The 18319-nt window shown below is 29.5% G+C and overlaps 10 protein-coding genes across 10 annotated transcripts, besides 5 other annotated features; 7 read left to right on the top strand and 3 right to left on the bottom strand.

The window, feature by feature from the left end:
* Window positions 1–456: 456 nt before the first annotated feature.
* Window positions 457–2129, bottom strand: TVAGG3_0543550 (uncharacterized protein; the record flags this gene model as incomplete). The annotated part of the gene is made up of 1 exon (XM_001580444.1): window positions 496–2028. The coding sequence occupies one exon, from the start codon at window positions 2026–2028 to the stop codon at window positions 496–498; it is 1533 nt and encodes a 510-aa protein (XP_001580494.1).
* Window positions 2130–2777: 648 nt separating this feature from the next.
* On the top strand, window positions 2778–3491 carry TVAGG3_0543540 (uncharacterized protein; the record flags this gene model as incomplete). Its single annotated transcript, XM_001580445.2, has 1 exon — window positions 2781–3491. One exon carries the CDS (start codon window positions 2781–2783, stop codon window positions 3489–3491), a length of 711 nt encoding a protein of 236 aa, XP_001580495.1.
* Window positions 3492–3759: 268 nt separating this feature from the next.
* On the bottom strand, window positions 3760–4291 carry TVAGG3_0543530 (uncharacterized protein; the record flags this gene model as incomplete). The annotated part of the gene is made up of 1 exon (XM_001580446.1): window positions 3904–4278. One exon carries the CDS (start codon window positions 4276–4278, stop codon window positions 3904–3906), a length of 375 nt encoding a protein of 124 aa, XP_001580496.1.
* A 217-nt stretch (window positions 4292–4508) lies between these two features.
* TVAGG3_0543520 (armadillo (ARM) repeat-containing protein family) lies at window positions 4509–5873 on the top strand (the record flags this gene model as incomplete). The annotated part of the gene is made up of 1 exon (XM_001580447.1): window positions 4509–5873. The coding sequence occupies one exon, from the start codon at window positions 4509–4511 to the stop codon at window positions 5871–5873; it is 1365 nt and encodes a 454-aa protein (XP_001580497.1).
* A 543-nt stretch (window positions 5874–6416) lies between these two features.
* TVAGG3_0543510 (MAP kinase kinase kinase kinase protein) lies at window positions 6417–7557 on the top strand (the record flags this gene model as incomplete). Its single annotated transcript, XM_001580448.2, has 1 exon — window positions 6417–7496. One exon carries the CDS (start codon window positions 6417–6419, stop codon window positions 7494–7496), a length of 1080 nt encoding a protein of 359 aa, XP_001580498.1.
* A 152-nt stretch (window positions 7558–7709) lies between these two features.
* TVAGG3_0543500 (SEC24-related protein family) lies at window positions 7710–9433 on the top strand (the record flags this gene model as incomplete). Its single annotated transcript, XM_001580449.1, has 1 exon — window positions 7724–9385. The coding sequence occupies one exon, from the start codon at window positions 7724–7726 to the stop codon at window positions 9383–9385; it is 1662 nt and encodes a 553-aa protein (XP_001580499.1).
* A 343-nt stretch (window positions 9434–9776) lies between these two features.
* On the top strand, window positions 9777–10745 carry TVAGG3_0543490 (RING/U-box family; the record flags this gene model as incomplete). The annotated part of the gene is made up of 1 exon (XM_001580450.1): window positions 9781–10728. The coding sequence occupies one exon, from the start codon at window positions 9781–9783 to the stop codon at window positions 10726–10728; it is 948 nt and encodes a 315-aa protein (XP_001580500.1).
* A 267-nt stretch (window positions 10746–11012) lies between these two features.
* Window positions 11013–11653, top strand: TVAGG3_0543480 (uncharacterized protein; the record flags this gene model as incomplete). The annotated part of the gene is made up of 1 exon (XM_001580451.1): window positions 11027–11620. One exon carries the CDS (start codon window positions 11027–11029, stop codon window positions 11618–11620), a length of 594 nt encoding a protein of 197 aa, XP_001580501.1.
* Window positions 11654–11912: 259 nt separating this feature from the next.
* TVAGG3_0543470 (uncharacterized protein) lies at window positions 11913–12663 on the top strand (the record flags this gene model as incomplete). Its single annotated transcript, XM_001580452.1, has 1 exon — window positions 11938–12588. One exon carries the CDS (start codon window positions 11938–11940, stop codon window positions 12586–12588), a length of 651 nt encoding a protein of 216 aa, XP_001580502.1.
* A 363-nt stretch (window positions 12664–13026) lies between these two features.
* Window positions 13027–13824, bottom strand: TVAGG3_0543460 (hippo signaling; the record flags this gene model as incomplete). The annotated part of the gene is made up of 1 exon (XM_001580453.1): window positions 13027–13824. The coding sequence occupies one exon, from the start codon at window positions 13822–13824 to the stop codon at window positions 13027–13029; it is 798 nt and encodes a 265-aa protein (XP_001580503.1).
* Window positions 13825–14268: 444 nt separating this feature from the next.
* Window positions 14269–14305: a mobile genetic element.
* Window positions 14306–15482: 1177 nt separating this feature from the next.
* Window positions 15483–15520: a mobile genetic element.
* Window positions 15521–15825: 305 nt separating this feature from the next.
* Window positions 15826–15866: a mobile genetic element.
* A 651-nt stretch (window positions 15867–16517) lies between these two features.
* Window positions 16518–16559: a mobile genetic element.
* A 266-nt stretch (window positions 16560–16825) lies between these two features.
* Window positions 16826–17409: a mobile genetic element.
* Window positions 17410–18319: the final 910 nt, after the last annotated feature.

Below are 18319 nucleotides of genomic sequence, written 5' to 3'. Positions count from 1 at the left end.
TGAAAATCAATTTATTCATATGAATATGATAAGCTTATGAGAGAACATCATTTTTAAACACTAATAATTGCTTGGCCATTCTAAATGAAATATTGATATTTTATTAATTCAATCAGCACACAGCGTCAAATGATCTGGACGTTATATAAAGAAGGTAAACTCACTTCTAATAACATAATTTTGACTCTTTCCATTCCCAACAATTTACGCCTTGACGAGGATTGGTGCAATAAAACTAATGGATTTAATGCAATTATTTTTGTATCACATGAAGGTCGATTTGAAACAGTTAAATACTTGCAAACTGATATTAGTATCAGTTAGTTAACATGACAACCAATACTTTTACTCATGTAAGTGCATCTCATATACTTGTACGGAGCATGTTTTGCTTTTGAAGATATATTAATATGGATAATCACTACAAAAAAAAATATGAAATTAAATAAGTTCAAACAGAATTTCTTTAAACAAATAATATATTAACAAAATAAGTTATTTCTCTTCAACTTGATCTAATTCTTGTCCAGTTGCAGCAAGAACTGTATCAAATCTTTGAATTGAATTCGTTTCTCCTCCTTTAACAAATGCTTGACCTTCTCCATATACTAAATCTGTTGATTGAGTTGGGACTGCAACAGGAGCTCTTCCAACCTTTCTGGCCGTTCTTGGTGAAATTGAACCAGTAATTGAAGTCTTTGGCCTTCCACAGAAGAGGCAAACAGGACCTTTCCTAACGACAGGGCCTTGATCAATGACTTTAACTGGAATTCCGGTTGCAATCTTCTTCACTTCTTCGACTTCATCTCGTGTTGCATAATTTTCAACTTGCTGGCTTAAATTATTGACAGTTTCCTTAATTTGATTAATATAAACTCTGAATTTCTCGAATAATCTCTCATCAAATTCTCGATCAACTTTTCTATCCAAAGCACTTAAAACATCAATGTTCTGCTTTTCAATTTCATCCATTCTAGCTTTTACGTCTTCTATTTTGAGCTCTGAAGCGATTCTTAAGGAAATTGTTTGGATATCTTCCTGAGTTAATCCTGTCTTCTTCTTTTCTTCGCCAATAATGATCTTCTCTGTTGTTCTCTTCGAAGGAGCAGCAGTAAGTCCCGAAATTTTTGGAATTTTTCGGTCTCCAACTTTATCTGGCTGAATTGCAACGAAATTATCCATAAATATAGCAGGAGCATTCTGAGCTAATTGCAAGAAAGGTATTTTTCCTAAGCCAGCACCTTCAGCTATGATGTTATTCATAGTATTATTAATGGCCATCATTGCTCTTGAGATATTCTTTTGATAAATCTCAAAATCATCACCTGTATCTTGTTCAGATTGTGATTGAGCACCTGGTTGAACGTTATTTGATATCAAATGCTTATGTTTATCTCCAAAACCATTTTTGAACTCTTCAAATTCTGTTCTGAGGTGAGCAAGTGCAATTCTAAGTTTTGCAGCAATAGATCTATCATTTGAATTACCGCTTTCATCTTCTAAAATATTGTAAACGTTATTATTATAATTTTCGAATTGTCTATCAACATTTCTATTAATTTCATCAACTGCATCTCTCAAACGTCCATCAATATATTCTTTGTTAACAAAGTTTTCTTCATTCTGCTTAGATTCTTCAAGTTTTGTTTGTAATTCAGTAATATTAGCTTCAATTTTTTCAAATCTCTCTGTAATGTTTTCCTTTGGCTGATTCTTTAGGAAGTCTTGTACGCTATTTTGTAATAACTCAAATGTTGAAGTTATATTTGAATATGCTTGCTCATTCGAGCTTGTTGTTGTCATCATAATGTCATTTGCGCGCTCTTCAATCATATTTTTGAGCTTTGTTTCAAATTCAGCAAGATTTTTTGTCATTAAATCATTTTTGTTATTTAAATCTTCGATATCGTTCTCATTTTGACTAATTCTAGCTCGAATTTCTGATTGGTGATTGTCATACTCATCTTTTTGGATGCAATTTTTTAATTGTTCTTCTAATTTTTCGATTCTTGAGTCCTGAAACTTCATTTTCTTAAAAAACGCAGAGAATAATGTTTGCAATGATTCGGCTTGTATTTCTACTTGAAATAAATGCTCGGATGCAATCAGGCTTGTTAAATCGTTCATATCTTTTTTACCCAGAAAAAATAACAAACTTTTTTTATTTCGTCAATAACGTAAGAAGAGAGATTTCTTAATACAAAATTAATTTATGTCAATGCTATTAACATCTGGTGTTCAACAGATCTCCCGGCAAGAAAATGCTCTTTGGACCATTCTTTCCCTGATGAGATTGAGATTTTTAAGAATTATTACGCTTATACTCAGCAAGATTCATTCTTTATCTAAACATTATTCTATACTATATATTCTAACTCATAAAAATCAAATTTGCTTAGTAAATGTGGTTATATTTATTTTTTTCTCTTGATTTAATGTATTTATTTCTATGTGAATGTTATATTTTGAGATGCAGTGTATTTCTTGCAAGAGTATTTTCATTCAATATCAATATAAGTAAATCAGAATCTAGAATCAATGGCGTATTCCTCTCTGTGCAATTTCAATGACTATACAGATAATCTGGATTGGCAAAGAATGAAATAAATATAATCAGATCATCAGCGAAAAGATATGAAATTTGTAATCTTTGGAAGGAAAGTGGAGAACAGCAACAATATTGCATAAAACTCAATCCATATGAATTTAGGTGATTTTTATGGAGTTGAATAGCAAATGTAACATTTTCTTGGTAGAAAAAGTGACTGAAAAGTGCCAGGATGGATTCTCTCGAAGATTATGGTGACTCCTCATTAATCGAGCTCTATAATCAAGAGAAAGAGCTCACTGAAAGAATGCGCTCTGAGCTTTTCCATCTACAGCAGGAAGTTGAAACAAAAGAAAGAGAAAGAGAAAAGATAGAAGAGGGAGAGCTCAATGAAATCAATAAAAGACTCGTTCGTTTGAAATGTGAAAATCATATTTTGCAATTAAGAGCAAAACATGAAGAAAAAACAAACGACGCAATCTTATCAAAGAATCTTTCAGTTATTAAACGAGAAAGAAACATATTAAGCGAATATTCGCAAGATATGGAAAAGTTTTCCAGGATACAACGTGAAACAATTTTAGATTCTATTAACCAACTCGTTCAAAAATGCCAAAAACTGATGTCAGAAAACGCTTTAACAGATGAAGTTATTAAAGAAACTACTGAATCTCTGACAAAGTACTTCAAAAATCATCAGGAATCGATGAATGACGAAGCAAAGAAAATCGATCAAAAAATTGAACAAGAAACGAAAGAAAACATAGAATTACAAAAATCTATAGAACTAGTTAGCGCTGGAATCAACACTAACCGTAGAAGAACTAGCATTGGAGTTGACACCCAATTTGGCGGATCTAACTTAAATGCTATAAGAAGACATAGCGAAATAATGCCGATCTCATTGAGATTACGGCAAAATCAAGTTCATCTTAGAAAATAAAAATTTAGTATATTTTTTGTGTCAATTAAATTGTGTTTAATACATATCTTATATGTACTCGATCAAATAACTTAAAATTATGGTTTGTTTTTATTGAATATCAAAATTTGAGCAGAATATATCCTTAAATCAATTGGAGTTGCTTTCTTGAAGGGAATAATGATATGCTTTCCATTTTATACCTTAAAGTCTATTATTATACATGATTTTAACTAGAAATTAAAAAAAAAATTATCAAAATAAAATTGTTTAAGAAATACATAATAAAGGTAGTTAGATAACAATGTGTAAAGGACTGACTAGGTTTCCTCATTCATATGGTTTGATCTTAAAAGAGGAACATATATCTCATTTTAATTTCGCTTTTTTATGATAGAAAGGCTGAAATCTCTAGTTTCTTCATAGAAAAGAACTAAAGATCGTTGTATTTCTTCATAGTTTCTTGTATATGTTCTTCATTTTCTTTTCTAAGTTTTGCGTTCTTTTTATAAATGTCTTGTAATGAACTTTGGAACCTCGCATAAGGTAACTGATCTAATATAAATTTAAGAAATTGAGCGATATAATTTACAAGTTCGTTAACTAATTTGATGAGTATCTGAACTACGTGAAGGTTCATGATGTACTCTTTCCATGATTTAGGATCGGCGTGTTTGTCAATAAACGCATATGTAGATTTTGATATTTCTTTAACTTCCTCAATGAATTCTGTAGCACCTTTTCCAACTTCTTCTATAATTCTTTCTCCTTGCTCTGAAAGTGTAATGAAGAATATAAAGAAAAACATTTCGCTGAAAACAATTAAAAAAAATATTTAAACCGAAATTATATCAATCAAAACTTACTGCGTGTATGCTTGAATTCATTGAAAAAAACAATCCTTAGCTTGAAATTTCCGAAAATTTTCGTTGAAATCTAAGCCAATCGCCGTAAAATTTTCAAATTCAAACTCTTTTATGAATGATATGTATTGTCAGTCTCAAAATTTACCGAAATTTTATCAAAAAAATTTATTGAATGGGAGATGAGTACAAAGAAGAGAATATTCTCAATGAATCATTGCATAATATTGCTTCAGATCTGCCATGTGGTGATGAAAATGAATCTTTGATACGTGGAGATAATGTACAAAACTTTGATTTAATTAACCTTGCATATAAAGAAGGAAATATGGACCTATTTCAGCAAAATATTGTTTTATTTACATCAAATAGTCAATGCTTTCAAATGTGTGATTCAACATTATTTTTTCATCATGAAATACCAAATATTATTTCCGATGTTTTAAACCATGCAGATTCTCTCTATACGGAAGATCCAAATAGATTGAGAAGTATAATCCTGCGATTTATTAATAGTTTTATTATTCAAAAAAATCGAGAATTTTTAGAATCCTTTTTAACACAAGATTTCTTTACTGATTATATCACAATTATTCAATTGCGTGATGTGGAACTATTCATTCTAGTTTCTTCACTAATAGTCGAATGTTTCAAATTTGATGAAAAATATTTACAACAGTTTGTTGAATCAATACCAATACAGACAATACATGAAGTATTAGCATATAATAGGCTATCAGTTGGTCAGCAAAACAAAATTTTGGACATAATATTTTACATTTTTTCAAAAAACGCACAATTATTTGAAATTGACGATGTCATCAAATTTTTAGAGAATATTTTTTCGATTCAGATTGAATTTAAGAAAAAATTACATTTAATTGAAATTTTATCAGAATATCCGGATCTATTACCAACAATTGGTGCAAATGAATGCATATTTGAGTTTGTTACTGATCTTCTTGAGAATCTCAATCCAGAAATCAAAAAATCATCAATAATTATTCTAACAAAATTATTTGTTCATCCAGATTGTGATTTATTCATTGATTTAGAGCGAATAGCCGAGATTATTGATCATTCTGAGAAAGAACTCTCTCAATCTGCTCTAGAACTTGTACAAGTCATGTGTTCAAATTTGCATTGTATTTCTTATTTGATTGACAACAACGTGATTGAACTTTTGAGATCATATTGCGATAAGAGTTTTATGCATAAGAGAATAACAGCTATTGCAGTATCCAATCTTATTTTGAACACTGAAGCTTCGATTTATGAGATTCTTTTTAATCACGGGATCATGGAAGTTCTAATTAGTTCTGTGGCTGTTGATGATGATGAAATTACGAAGTCTGTTCTCACAGCACTTCTTTATTTCATTGCTGTAAAAGATCAACCAGATTTGTTTGCAAAAGTTGTCGAAGAGTTCAATAGAAATAATGGCCCTGATATGCTAGATTCTGTTGATGACTCGGATGACCAAATTTATGCTATTTTAGGAAAAATTAAAGAAATTATTATTGGTGAAGAAGAAGAATAAATGTTTGTATTGTTATTATAATATTTACGTGTATGTTTTTATATTTAAATGATAAACAATGTTAAAAATCAGAATTTTGAAATTTTCAAATATATTGAGGTTATAAATCAAACATGAATCGCCCATATGAATTCATGTGATATACTGTTTAGATTTATTATAGTATATTGGAGATTTGATAACTAGAATAATTGATTTCAACCCATTGAGAGAAAAATTGACGTAAACTATTCAAATTTGATAGTATCTTTGAAAGGGTTGATCTAACTCTTAAAGAAATACCCGTTTTTCAAGATCAACGATTACATATCTCACATTGCTAAGGCACGTATAGCTAAAATAATGAATAATTTTACGGCTTTGTTCAAAGATTTGTTCAAATTATTGTATTTTTATTATAAAAGTGATCTTTAAGTATGAACCACGTTACCGGTAAGTTCTCATACATGACGAATACTGCTTTTCAATGTATCCTATTGTTTTGAAATGGTCAATTGATTGATTTTGTTTACTGTTAATTGTCACTTTTATTAATATTTTATAATGACATTCCCATTAGAGAAAGAAAAGTATAAATTAATAAATGAAGTCGGTTTTGGCCCTCATTCAAACGTATACGAAGCTCTTTGTACCGAAAATAGCCAAAGAGTTTGTGTTAAAAAAATTAATTTGATAGAATTTCCTTTTAACACAAGAAGTCTTCAAGCTGTACTTGCCACATGGAACAAAAACAATTGTCCATACATTTTGGAGTACTACGGATCTTTTATTGATGGAGAGTATATGTGGATCATCCAGGAATTTATGGATGCTGGATCTCTCATCGACTTAATCAATAAGAGCTTCCCGAATGGCTGCAAAAACGAAAAGTTATGTGCGGCAATAGCTCATAATGTCCTAAAGAGTCTTAGTTACTTTCATTCTAATAACAGAAATCATTGCAACTTAAAGGCATCAAATGTACTTTTCAATCATAAAGGCGAAATCAAACTTTCCGATTTTAACATCTCAACGTCAATCGTACAGACAGGCAAAATCAGACAATCGTTGATTTCAATGAATAACGATGTGATTTACCTTGCTCCTGAAATTTTAAATAATGGCACATATTCATCCAAGAGTGATATTTGGAGTTTTGGACTACTGATGCTTAATCTTGCTAATGGACACCATCCATACGAAGGAATAAAAGTTATGGAAGCCGTTGTTAAAATCATGAATAATGATTCTCCATCTTTGAATGATGATTTCTCTCCTGAGTTCAAAGAGTTTATTGCTGGATGCTTAGATAAGAACCCCGTTACAAGGCTTTCGGCTGACGAATTATTACAACACAAATTTTTACAAAATATAGAGCCGAACCAGCTCGCATCTTTCCTCCACTTCTCACATACACCTGAAGTTCAAGTAGATCATGCTCAGAAACCAGAGAGGCATGGAAGATTTTTAATTACAAGAAAACCATCAATGGAAATCATTGCTGATGAAGCCTACCAGACAGAACATCAGCTCAATGCTGAAATTACACTTCTAACAGAAGAAGTTGAAAGATTGGAAGAAGAAAATCGAAAATTAATTGAAGGCTTTAATGAAGTGATGCGCCAGATCAAGAGCTTGGCCTAATTGATTATATGTTTTTGTATGATTAACTATTTTTTTGTAAATTATATTTAAAAAATTGATTTTCTTTTATGTTAGTAACTAACTATAAGTCCTTAAGACCTGTTTTATTGTGTAGGTGTATGAGTTATACTTAAAATGATCTGTTTGCATATGAAACTATCAAGGAAATGGATTTTTGACATTGTCAAAAAAACAAATTTGACAAGTAAAAATAATATTTTCATTTCATGTTACAATTCTCTTTATCTGAAGCACCAAATACTGAAAAATTACGACAAAGATTAACAACACCAATAAGTGCAATCATTTCACCAGCAGAAAATACAAATATTCCAACGATTGATTTGACTTATGAACAAATTCCTCGTTGCCGCAAATGCAATGGCTATATTTCGAATTTTTGCAAAAGAGATGAATCATCATGGACATGTGCACTCTGTGGAACTAAGAATAACGAAAAAATTGAAGACTTCCTTCCACATTCTGAAGATATCGAAGTTAAAGTCGATGAACATGTCGGAATTCCGATTGTTTGTTTATACTTAGATCTTGGTTTCCATGATGTTGATCTTAAAGTCATGAGATCAGGAATTATCGCTTTCTTAAAGGCTTTCAAAGATACAAACTTCATAATCATCTTCGGCGTTCAAGTTACTGAGCTCTCGATTCTTTGTCCTCACATTTCTTACTACAAAAAAGGTGATTTTGGACCAATCTGTACTTACAAAGAAGGAGACAAAGTTGTTGATGCACCAGCACCATTAGTAAACTTCCAATCATTCCCAGAAGATATTACTCCATTCATTTTCCACTCATCCCAAGTAAATTCAATAATTTCATCGATTGAAAAGCTTTCTACATGTCCACGCCCACATTTCTCACAATTGGCATCATGTGCTTACAAACTTTCCGAATATTTACCATACAATCCAATACATTTTATTGGAATTACGCCAGAAACAACTTATCTCGACAGTGCCTTCAAAGATATCTACATGTCATTGATAACAATCGATATTCTTACACCTATATTCAATCAGGACAGTGTTTCTTCTGCAAAACAATTACCAGGAAGGTTATTATTCTTTAATGCTGATACTTTCCTCAGTATGCTTGCATTTGCTACACGCGAAAGGCCTTCTTTCCAACTACTTATGGGATCCAGAATAAGCAGCGGCAAGGCAGAGTGGAAATTGAACCCTTTCCCATTCCAATTCGAAAATCGCGGAGTATTTAATGCCCATTCCATCAGTTTAAGGAGACAGCCATTCGTATTAGACATCCATCCAAACGGTGGCGATGAAATTGTCCTACAAGTAACCGCAAAATTCATAACATACAAAGAGAAATCCCAAAATTACCAAGCGGTTCTCAAAATTTTCAATAGAAAAGTGAAGTTATCGTCAGACATACCGACCATTTTGTCGTCTGTTGACACAAATGCGTTATTATGGTTATGGATAACGAGGACATTATCAAATCCATCGCATGATGTCATTGCTGCTTTGTTTAGAGTTATTGCAAATTATATTGGGTCATTACCTGATGATTCGCCAGCAATTCCACTTCTTACGTCTACATGCTGTTCATTGAAGTACTACGGACTGTCCAGTGAACAGCCTCACCTTAAATTAATTAGCCAAATGACACTTTGTTCGTTACCTCCACGAATGATATCGATGGCACCTGATGTAAGAGGCGAACAGAACGCAAAGGTATGTACAACTATATCAGGAGTCTACGCAGATAACCCTCAAGACGAAAAAGCAGCCCAAGAAGCAATTAAACTTGGATTTACCGCTTCAATTGTGTCTCCTATTCCTGAATGGTGTTTGCAAACCGATCAGAAGAGTCTTGACTTCCTTGAATCGTTAATTCCAGACAAATAAATATCTATTATTTTTTGTGCTGTAAAAATATATATATTATAAACTTACATCAATGATATTTGCCTCAAATATGTTTGATTTAACTTAGCATTGCAATTCATCATGAAATTTAATATTCTGATTCATATTAACTGAAATTTGATTGTCTTTTTGAAAGTATTTGAGCTACATTTGATGTGTATATCAAATTCTTTATATTAAGATTGATCAATCTTGATAATAAGAATGAAATGAGTCAATTGAATTATTAAAAGAACTTTAAACGAGACATTCTTTCAAGGATGGGTCATATAACTTGAAAATAAGATGTTTGGTCTGAGCATAAAGCAAGAATGAGAATGATTGATGAGATTATGTTCTGGAAAAAAAAATTTTTTTTATATAATCAAACATAAATGTTATCAACTTTTACAAAGATCTATTTCAATAAAGACCAACAAGCTTTGGAGAAAATTGCGAATGAGATCTGTGACAGTGCAAGAAATAGCACTAACAAGCTCAGAAAGAAAAAATTCAAAACATTTGGATCATCTTTCTTCCAAACAGTCTGCGATACACATATATTCTTGGTAAACATCATCGGTCCAATGAAGACACCTTCATTTTGGAGTGAAGCTTTGTCATCTGGCTTATTTTTCTACAATTTAGTTAGTGATGAATTAGAAGAAACATACAGAACACTTACAATGAACCTTTTGACTCAATTCAATTTTGTTCATAGAATAAATGATGTTACTCTCAGTCTTGGTGTTAAACCAAGTTTGGTTCCATTTACTTGCGCAACGATCTATTCTGGCTATCAAGTCTTAGTTCTCAGATGCGCTCATGGTTTCCATACAACATCTCTTGTAGATTTTGCTACTTCTACCTTAGCAATTGCAGGAATCCACGCTTGTTCAACATTTGTTGCAAGATTCATTTCCAAAAAGCTTCCATTCCTTCCGTACATGGTTTACTGCTTCCCATTAGCCTACGCTTCAACATATTTAGTACAAAGAATTGGAATTTACGGAATTCCAAGTGCCTGGAACTATCTTCAAGAAAGTTTCTTAGACTTTGTCATTAAAATGACAAATAAACATAAAGAACGTCCAGAAATTCCACTTGATTTTGAAATTCCAACACAATTACAATGCGCGATCTGCAGAGATCTCTTATTCGACCCTGTTGAAAGTCTTGGATTCTTCTTCTGCAGCGGATGCCTTAATGAATGGATGAAGAAATCTCATACTCATCCAGTCACAGGAGAACAGATTTCAAACGAAAATATCAACAAGTCTATTGAAATGTCAGCTGTTGTTAGTGCTTATTTAAGAAATATGGAAAGAACAATGAATCAATAATTTTTTTTTATAAATAGATTGTAAATGATCATTATATCAATATTCATCTTTATTTCTTAGATATAGTTGATTTGTGATACTTTCCATAATTGATTCTTTTATAATAACTTTAATTTTGATTCAAATTTTGCATTTCGAAATCAAATAATGGAGAATATTGGTAAATTAACTCATCCGTTCTAAAATGATTTCATCTTCATTATGATGAATGAGTTCCTAGTGTTTTCTTTGTAGTTTTCCAAAACAATTAATGACATGTGATATGAAATTGGAATTAAATTTGACAGATATAAAAAAAATGAGTTCTACTGAGATAAATAATATATGCTCAATGTTTCCAGATGCTGATCCACTTATAGTTACTGAACTTTTCAAGGAACTTGGATCTGCAGATCGAGTTATCGATAGATTAATTAATAACGATGAATATACGAAATTTAAATCAAAAAACAAGTCCAAAGAACCAGCACATGATCACAAGAACTTCGAGCAAAAACCTCGCAACAATTTAGACAGACCTTATCAACACAAACCTCGTTTTGAAGCGAAACATGTAGAACAACCTGCTGCCGTCAAGAAACCAAAGCAGCCTGTCTTTAGTAGCTCGACTCAAATGACATGGGGAGAAATTAAGGCGGATAAAGAAGGAAATCTAATCGATGGTAATGAGATTAGTACACCTCCAGAAAACCCTCAAGCCAATGCTCAGAAACCTACTGTTACATCGAATGCTACACAAAATAAACCACAAATTCCAGTTCCAGAACAGGAAAATCCATCCCAGAAACAGACTAGGCTTTTTGCTATACCTGACATTGCAAATACTCATGCAAAGATTAATTTGTTTGGAGAATTCAGTAGAAGAGGTCCATCTAAATTTGCTGCGCAATAATTTTTTTTGATAAATATTATATATATGTAATTTTACTTAATCTTGATAGTTCTACAACTACTTCTTGATTTTTTCCAATAAACAATGCAAAAAAAACTGTATTGCAAAATATATTTTTTTGAAAATTGTTATTTGAGTTCAAATGTAATGTACAATGATTTTATTTCCAAAATACATTAATACTACAATTCTAAAATATTTGATTTTTACTAAAATTTTTTCAAAAATCAAAAAACACTCTGAAAATATAAGAAATTTAGAAATAAAAAATTGATTTCAAAATTTTTTTAGATTTTATTCAGCATAAAGTTCGTTTAATGCAAGGATCTCCTCCACCAGCACCACTAGAAGATGTCAAATTACAGAAGATAGAGGTAGCTGGAAACCTTGAGCACATAGAAGATCAGCTCCGAGCAACAGAAGAAACCAATGCCATATACAATTCAAGAATCCAAGCATTAGAAGATGAATTAAGTCAACTTAATAAGAAGTCAAAAAAGGCTTTTAAATATTTAAACAGTCAATTAGAGAAACATCAAGAAAAAGGAGTTGTTCTTCAAGAAGTTTACAATAAATATCCTGATATCCAATTTATGGACCAACAAATAAAAGTAATAGAGGAATATTGCAAGAATAGCCAGCAATTTCAAGATAGAGTCGTTGATCCTGAATTTTTACGAGAGATGGGCATAAAGAAGAATACCCAAAATCCTCAAGAAAAACTCATCAAATCCGTCGATTATTTGATTAAATTATATCAAGCTAGATATAAGGGCGTATTTAGTTTTAAATTAATGCCTTATAATAACCATACAGGAGAAGAATTAGACATCATCAATCTAATTACAGCTCTAGAATCATCGATCAAGAATTCTGCTAAAAAATACTTAATTGAAACCGAATCATTAAAACAAGAGATTCAAGAATTGAGAGATGAAATCGAAAAACTCTCACGAGACGACTTTTGATCTATTTTACCATGGTTCATTATATGTTTCCATGATATTTTCTATTTTTTTTTGTAAAATTTGTTATGTAGGACTATATAATTATCTATTTTTCATCAAATCGAATTAATTTCATCACAAATCCTAAATGTGTCTCATTGGTATTACTTTTGTTCTCTCGGTTAGTATATTTGGGCTTGAATTGTGTTATTGGAATGAATAGTTTTATTCCAGGCCAAAATTACTCATTTGCTACAATTTTTTATACTTATACTAATGCAAACCATTGGAAATGGGCAAAACGACCAATTAAATATTCAATCTCATTTTTTAATGTGAATATTGATGTATGCATAAATTTGTCCTTTCGAAGATACTTTCGCACATTGATTAAATTAGTTAATAAAAGAATTTTTTTTATCAAAGATAATAAAACATAATTTATTCAACATTGAAGTTTTATCCAGTAATATACGGATGTTTAAGTAATTCAGCTGCATCTGGCCTATCATCAGGATTAGGTTGTAGGCATTTATCAATGAAATCTAGTATTTTATCAGAATGTGAGAGATAAAATTCATTTTTATACGATCCATCGGTCATATCAGGGCTTACTCTGTAATTACTTACTTGGAAAGGAAAATGTTTTTCGATTAGGTAAAATGTCAGGATTCCGATACTCCAAATATCAGCTTTTTCATTATAATTTGTTCCTGATATATTGCTTTCAATAACTTCAGGTGCTATGTAGTCCATCGTTCCGACTAAAGATTGTGCAGTATCATTAGCAATAAACTTTGAAGAACCGAAGTCACCTAAGAGGACATTATCATTTTCATCAAAGTATATATTTTCCGCTTTAATATCTCTGTGAATAATATGATGGCTATGTAAATAAGAAACCGCTTCTAAAACACTCTTTAGAATAAGTCTAGCATCGTCATCAGAATAATTATCTAATGTTTCTAATCTTTGCGATAATGTTCCATTAGCGCAGTATTGCAAAATTATATAAGGAAATTTGTCTTGAAGAAATGCATCGTATATTTTTACTATATTAGGATGATCTGAACTGCACATGTTATTAATTTCTCGACGAAAGATTTCTTCAGTAATATCGGCGGTAATTTTTTTTATTGCGATTCCTTGGCCTGAATCTTTTAGTTTTCCTTGATAAACAATTGAAAATGTACCATGACCGATTTCATGTAAATTTGTAACGTACTGTGAATCATTCCCAAGATAATATTCTTGCATTGAGAGATGAAATTAAAAAGTGCCATTCTTTTTTTTTCCTTTGAAAAATACAATAAATTAGAAATCCATTCATAATTAAAGCTCTGGAATAACGTTACATAATCGATAAATCAAGACCTTACATTGCTTAACTGGTGATGGTATTTTGGCATTTTCTTAGCTATTTTATATATAAAAAATTATTTTGCTTTTCGAATCTGTTTTTTCCCACATGACGATAAAATCTGGCTTATCAGATAAGTCAAATCTCGAGTAATGAATCTATGAGGTTGAATTAAATCAATTTGGTAAAAATAGAGAAATTGAAGCTTATAACGTCGAATAAGAGGATGTTAGAATGCTTTAGTTATAATAGACAAACATTTTTTCCCAATAACAACAGCATTTTGAGGAAATTGCAATTTCATAATTTTACAATATTCGCATTATCTGACTGATGTCGTGTAATAAACAGAAATTCATCAAAAGTGACAGCTCTCAATTTTTTGACATTTGTAAATTCTAAATTGAATGAGAAAAATGAAATAATACTAAGCATAATACAATATTCTAGATTTAATTATAATTAGGAAAAAGTTAGTTTTGAGAGTACTTTTCATAGGCATATAGAATGAAATCTTCTGAAAAATAATATCACATAAACTCATATTATTTTCTAATATATAACTATTTTATATAAAAATCAAATTCAATGATCTTAAAAGCGAAGGATAAACCTCAAAATTTACGAATATAATGAGTGGGAATATAATGCTTATCTATCATAAAACCATATGAAATATCAATTTTTGCTTTACGCCTAATTTTTGACGACAATTAGCAAAAAATGTTAAATGTTAACACTCAGTCCATTTGAATATGAAAAATAAAATTGACTTTGATTAAATGTTTTTATTTATCATGCAATTCTTCTTGCGACCAAAGATTTGAATAAAAGTTCAAAAAATAAGATAGCTTAAAAAATAATATACGGTAGTGTTTACTAATAGATGAATAGTATATAAATTCTATTAAAATGGATTTGATCCAAAAAAATATATAAAATTTGATCATAAATAAAATCGTTTTAAATTACTTCTTCATTTAAATTATAACAATTATTTTTGATTTTATATTTTTTTGGATCAAATCCATTTTAATAGAATTTATATACTATTCATCTATTAGTAAACACTACCGTACATTATTTTTTAAGCTATCTTATTTTTTGAACTTTTATTCAAATCTTTGGTCGCAAGAAGAATTGCATGATAAATAAAAACATTTAATCAAAATCAATTTTATTTTTCATATTCAAATGGACTGAGTGTTAACATTTAACATTTTTTGCTAATTGTCGTCAAAAATTAGGCGTAAAGCAAAAATTGATATTTCATATGGTTTTATGATAGATAAGCATTATATTCCCACTCATTATATTCGTAAATTTTGAGGTTTATCCTTCGCTTTTAAGATCATTGAATTTGATTTTTATATAAAATAGTTATATATTAGAAAATAATATGAGTTTATGTGATACTATTTTTCAGAAGATTTTGTGTTCTTCTTCAAAATTTTATTTTTTATTAAAAAGAATCTTTACATAATATACATTTACTTTAATTAATATTTAAAAACGTGCTCTATCAAAAGTTCCAAAAATTCAATATTTTAGCTTTTCTGAGGTGTCACTTTTGATGAATTTCTGTTTACAACAGAGACTAAAAATTACCACAGACTATTTCAGAGGATTGAGTTGCCACTCAATCCTCTGAAAAGTCTGAGGTAATTTGCAAAATTGTATTTTTAATAATATCATTGTGTTGACTATGAAAATTTGATAACTATTTCATTTAAATAAAAAAGAACAATTCAATATTTGATATAATGAATCGTTAAGGGTGCACCTGTATGTACGTTTATTTGAGAGGAGGAGGATTACCCTCTAAATTTTGAGGGATTCGTTAGTTTATTTTCTCGATGAATATGCAATAAAATTTGATTTTTACCTTATCAATATACTGTTCCATATTAAGTTCTGTCAAAATGTAAGCTATTCAATTCTATCGTCGGGGGAAGTACCACAAATCTATTAATTTTTTTGTAAAAGTATACAAAAACATATGGTGTTCAATTAGTTTATAATAATATAAATATTAAGATTATCCAAAATAAGAAAAACTAGGTTTTGAGAACACTTTTGAGATGATAATCAAAATATTTTGATTGAAAAATAATATATTATTTATCAGATATAGAATGGATTTTTTCAAATTTAAAAATTCTGAAAAATAAACAGTTTTGTAAAGTAAAAAAAATGAACGAAAACTCGAGACCTCGTATTCCAAATGAATGGGTAAGATATATGTATGAAAAACTTGAAAGTGGTGAGTAAGGATGTCAATTTGGAAGAAAAGTGAGAAAATTTTGATTGTGAACTCTTCTCTAATATTTTGGCTCCTTAATATATTTGAATCATGATCTTTGAGAAGAGTTCTCAAAAGTATTCACAAAAGCTATTTTTCCTTGAAATTTAAAAATCCAGTTTAGTATATATTACCGAATTCAATTCCCTAGATATTTCAAAATATTCTATGAGCATTTCAATTTTTGAAAAAAACTTATTTTTTCCAAATATATTTATTATCATATTTCTAATAATATTTCCTAAAGCGTCACTTTTTACTTCCTCGATGATTATTTCCCTCTCAAAAAATTCAATAGCTTACATTTTGACAGAACTTAATATGTAACAATACTTCATATAATATACACATGTTCATGTAAAAACTTTTTTCCAAAATCCTCAGGAATTAAGGGATTTTTGAATTTTAAGAATTTTTTTCGAATTTTTTCGAAAAAAAATATTTTCAGAACAGCCTTAACGGCTAAGATTTAGGAACAATGTTAAGTATCAAAAAGAAAGGAGGTCTGATATAGACAACATATATCGTTGAAGGTTGAAAAAATCTCTAATATTTGAGCCCAAAATTTCAAATTTTAATTTTTTGAAAAAAGAGGCCACCCGTATGTACGTTTATTTGAGAGGAGGAGGATTATATTTTTGAAAGGGTGAAACATTATGAATATGTTAATTATATAATAATATGTATTATTATAAAAAAGAAAAAATAAAGCACGTTAAAATTTTTCTTTCTTGATTTTTTACAAAATCTACTTAGAATTATGCAAAATATGACTAAATAATTATAAATTTCAAGTTAAATTTTAATTTTGATAAATAATTTAAATTTCAAAATATCAAGTTCAGTTCGACTATGTATGTAGTAATTCCTCAATAAAGTGCCAAAACCCTATTAAAATATATGAACATTTTCAACATTTTAATGTTTTTATTTAAAAATTTGTTGGAATATGAGCTTCAAACAATTATTATGTAAATAAAAATAATTAAATATATGTATTTATTCGTATTACAACCGTAGTAAGTCGATTCTTCCTTTCTTCTACTGAGTTTTGAATTTGATTTCGAATTGGAAAGAGATTCAAAGGGAAAATACTAGCGGATAAAAACTACCTCCATGAAAGGGTCATAATGGAGTCAAGTTGTATTTTTTGATATTTTTTGCTTTTCGAGCCTAAATAAAGTACTCACAAAATCTAGATTGAGAGGCGGTCAATGACTTTTGAGGGGAAATTAACGCATGGAATTTAATATTATTTAGGTTGATATTCTTGCTTATTATTTCAGAAAAAAATCTTAAAAATTTCAATTTGAAAATTGAAAGCAATTCAAAAAAATTGCTAACTTGTAAATTGTAATATCCTATGCATAATTTCATATTTTGAACATTTTTTCTTTTTGTTTAAAACTTAAAATTTTGCGAATTTAATATAATTTATAAAATATAATACGTATATATATTTAAAATACACTAAATTTAATTGTTAATTGACGTTTTTGGGAATGAATTTTATCAAAATATGCCTGAATCCGAACATTTGAAAGAACGAATTACACAATCATATATGTAGAATTCAAAATACAAACTTAAAGATTGTATACGTTTAAAATTATTCAGATTGTGTTTGATTTCCACTCATTCTGTTTCTTTTGAACTCTAACACTAACATTTCATGATGATTACATGATCCATTTATACATGGTTGAATTGTTCCAGATTCTACCAGAAAATCAATCCAAATTTCTCAATGCATTCATGTTGATTGGACAAAATTTAAAATTTATCAGCCTGTTTCCAGAGAAACTCATATATTCCCTAATGAAATGTAATTTTTGCTACATTTATTTCAATCAAATTTCAAAAAATTGACTGCAGAGCTTGAAAAGGTGATGAATCATGTTGTTATTAGATGTACATATTAGATTTACTATTTCCAAAAAAATGCTCAAATTTGAATAGTTTTTAGAAAATTTGGAATTACACTCCTTACATTATATATAATTAAATGTTTAAATTTTATTTATTTTTCCCTTTTAATTTTATAACGTGCTCTATCAAAACTAACCTCTCAATTGAAGGCCACAAAATCT

Source organism: Trichomonas vaginalis, chromosome II (genome assembly GCF_026262505.1).
Source record: "Trichomonas vaginalis G3 chromosome II, whole genome shotgun sequence".
NCBI classification, from domain to species: domain Eukaryota; phylum Parabasalia; order Trichomonadida; family Trichomonadidae; genus Trichomonas; species Trichomonas vaginalis.
The sequence above is the reverse complement of the archived record's forward strand: the minus strand, read 5'-3'. Positions and strand labels throughout refer to the sequence as shown.